Source organism: Aplysia californica, unplaced genomic scaffold, assembly GCF_000002075.1.
Source record: "Aplysia californica isolate F4 #8 unplaced genomic scaffold, AplCal3.0 scaffold00110, whole genome shotgun sequence".
In the NCBI taxonomy this organism is placed as follows: Eukaryota; Metazoa; Mollusca; class Gastropoda; order Aplysiida; family Aplysiidae; genus Aplysia; species Aplysia californica.
The window spans coordinates 41,885-44,384 of NW_004797380.1; the positions used below are offsets into that span (position 1 = coordinate 41,885).

The window sequence follows — 2,500 nt, forward strand, 5'->3', positions numbered from 1 at the left end:
AGAGAGAGGGAGAGAGAGAGAGGGAGAGAGAGAGAGAGAGGGGGATGAACACCTGCGTGAACTTGTCATCGAAAAATGAGTTGATGGAGCTCTTGTTGACGTATTGATGAAAACCTTTATTTTTTCGAAATTTAACATTTTATGTGTTTGTTGTGTCTTCCTCAGAGCCAGCGATCATGGGTAGACAAGAACTTCCACAAACGGGAGTGTGTCAAGTTCATCCCGTCTCACCGCGACCATAGCAGGTTTGTTCCGCTTTTTTACTTTACCCGTCCCGTCCAGGGTTTCTTTTTCATCCTAATTATACTCTAGTCCTTTTTATGCCCTCATCGACACAATTTAGGAGGTGGACTTCCGACTGCCTGTCAGGGCCAACCCGGGCTGTGACTAAGGGAAACAGCATCCCAGCTGAAAGACGGAGAGCCGAGACACTCGATAAAAATGTACTTCCCACTTGGAAATCGAACTGGCGTCTCCTGTGTGCGAAAGCGAAGCGCCTAACCGCTACCCCACAGACGCCGCGACGCGGGTCTCCTATGCGAGCAGCGTCTATGTAATATGGTCTAGCTCGTCGTTGCTGCACGCAAAAAGACGTGAGTTCGATTCCCTTGAGAGGTGTCGATTTTTATCCAATATCTCCGTCTATCATGCTGGGATGTTGTTGCCCACTCAGCCTGGATTGGCCCTGGCTGGCCGGGTCGGAACAACTCGCCCCCTTTTAACTCTTTGACGACGTAGCGGGCACTACATCCGCTCAACAGCAGAACAAAGGCAATGTTGCTGCACATTGCTAACCATCGTACACGAACCATAAGCACACATTTTCGTATTTCATAAACTTTGCACGTTTTTGACTGCCTTTTGAAACTTCAGATAAAGAAAACAGCAAGTGAAGAATCAGTAGTAATAGCATTATAGTTCTGCTTTTTTAAAAATCGCCCCAAAACAACTTGTCCCGTTGTCGGAGGACCAGAATGCGTGTCGTCTATAAGTATGAGCTAAGTGAATAAAATTGCGCTGATGGATGCGTTGCATATCTTCAGTTAACCCTCTCCGTAGGTGGTTGGCGAAATGCTCTTTTGTGGTTTTCTCCTTCTTTTTTTTCAAGCATCTATCGTCCTTATCTCTACTCATTCTTTTATGTGTTTGTTACTCTCTTGTAATAAGTTTTATCTTTGGCACGTATATGACCTTATTGTGTTGCAAGTGCTGTAAAACTTACACATACTTAAACTTTAGAAAAAAAAACTTTCTCTCTTATCAGTCTGCATGTAGACGTTTCTTCGATTCGTTCCTGATTCCACAAGACCTGTATAAAAGTAGTTGCGTTTCTGGCTATGTTATTTCTGACCTATTGCCAACATTATATCACGACGCGATTCAATGTCCGTGTATCAATACCATAAATTCTTCTGAGTCACAGTCACATCCTTTAAAAGGAAACAAGTCACAGGATATCTACGTATCGCGCGGGAGATGTAAAGAAAATATGTACTTTAGCCTTGATAACCACAAATGATGGTAATGATCATCATTTTTCGTTGCGTGCGACGAGAGAATGTTTCTGAAAAGTCCTGTCTATTATTTTATCTTATTTAATTCAATTTAATTCAGTTTGATTTTATTTTTATTTTATTTTTTTTAATTAATTTTTTTTGGGGGGATGCGGTGTTGTTGTTGGGTCTATTTTTCATATAGCTGTTTTTACGCCTCCGTTGACTCAGTTTAGATAATTGAGGAGGCGGGCTTCTGGCCCTCCCTGTCAGAGCCATCAAGGGCTGATAAGGATAAAACATCCCAGCAGAAAGACCGATATATTCGATAAAAATGTTTTCCTCTTTCGGGAATCAAACTCCGCTCTCGTGCGTGCAAGTGCCTAGCACCGTCCTAATCGTTATACCGCTAGGCCTAGATGTATTAAACTAGAGCTGTATCTAGTAAAGCTCTGAGGTACCGTCTCGTTTGAAGATCGCTATTTCATTCGATATCTGACTCTCTCAGACAAATGCACAAGCCGAACCTCTTCCAGCATTCCATTCTGCATTTTTGTATATGTCTGGGTAATTGGTAGGATCTGTTGCCATTATTTATTCTAACTGTTTTTAATCTGTTTGTGGCACAGGGCTATCGTCTGGCTCCTAAATGATCCAAATTGTGTCGATGGGGGAGTAAAAAACGCATACTTTTTTGTTAAAGGCCGTCGTTATCGTGCCAAATTATATCTTGGCCTCCAGCTCGTGAGAAAACAGCGACAACATCAACAACTCGTCGGCAAAGAGCCAATTTAACCTGTACTTACGCACATCATGCTTTTGGGACAGTTTCCCAGGAAGGAATGAAACTGATTCGATTGTTGCTAAAGGAACAATAATTTTTACACTTGTTTTCATAATTCTGGAGAAAAAAAAACAACCTTTCATTGCCCATTGTACTTGGTAAAATCGTAGCATAATTAGGCTTTTAAAAATATTTCTGAAAAAACAACAACCCATTTTCGATA

The 2,500-nt window shown here is 41.7% G+C and overlaps 1 protein-coding gene across 3 annotated transcripts in view; it reads left to right on the top strand.

The window, feature by feature from the left end:
• LOC101850639 (transient receptor potential cation channel subfamily M member 1) overlaps positions 1–2,500 on the top strand; it is a 52,746-nt gene that overhangs the window by 10,293 nt on the left and 39,953 nt on the right. For all 3 annotated transcript variants that reach the window (XM_035969049.1, XM_013080997.2, XM_035969050.1), the window contains exon 2: positions 166–245. In XM_035969049.1, the coding sequence (XP_035824942.1) occupies positions 166–245 (80 nt within the window). The remainder of the gene's footprint in view (positions 1–165; positions 246–2,500) is intronic.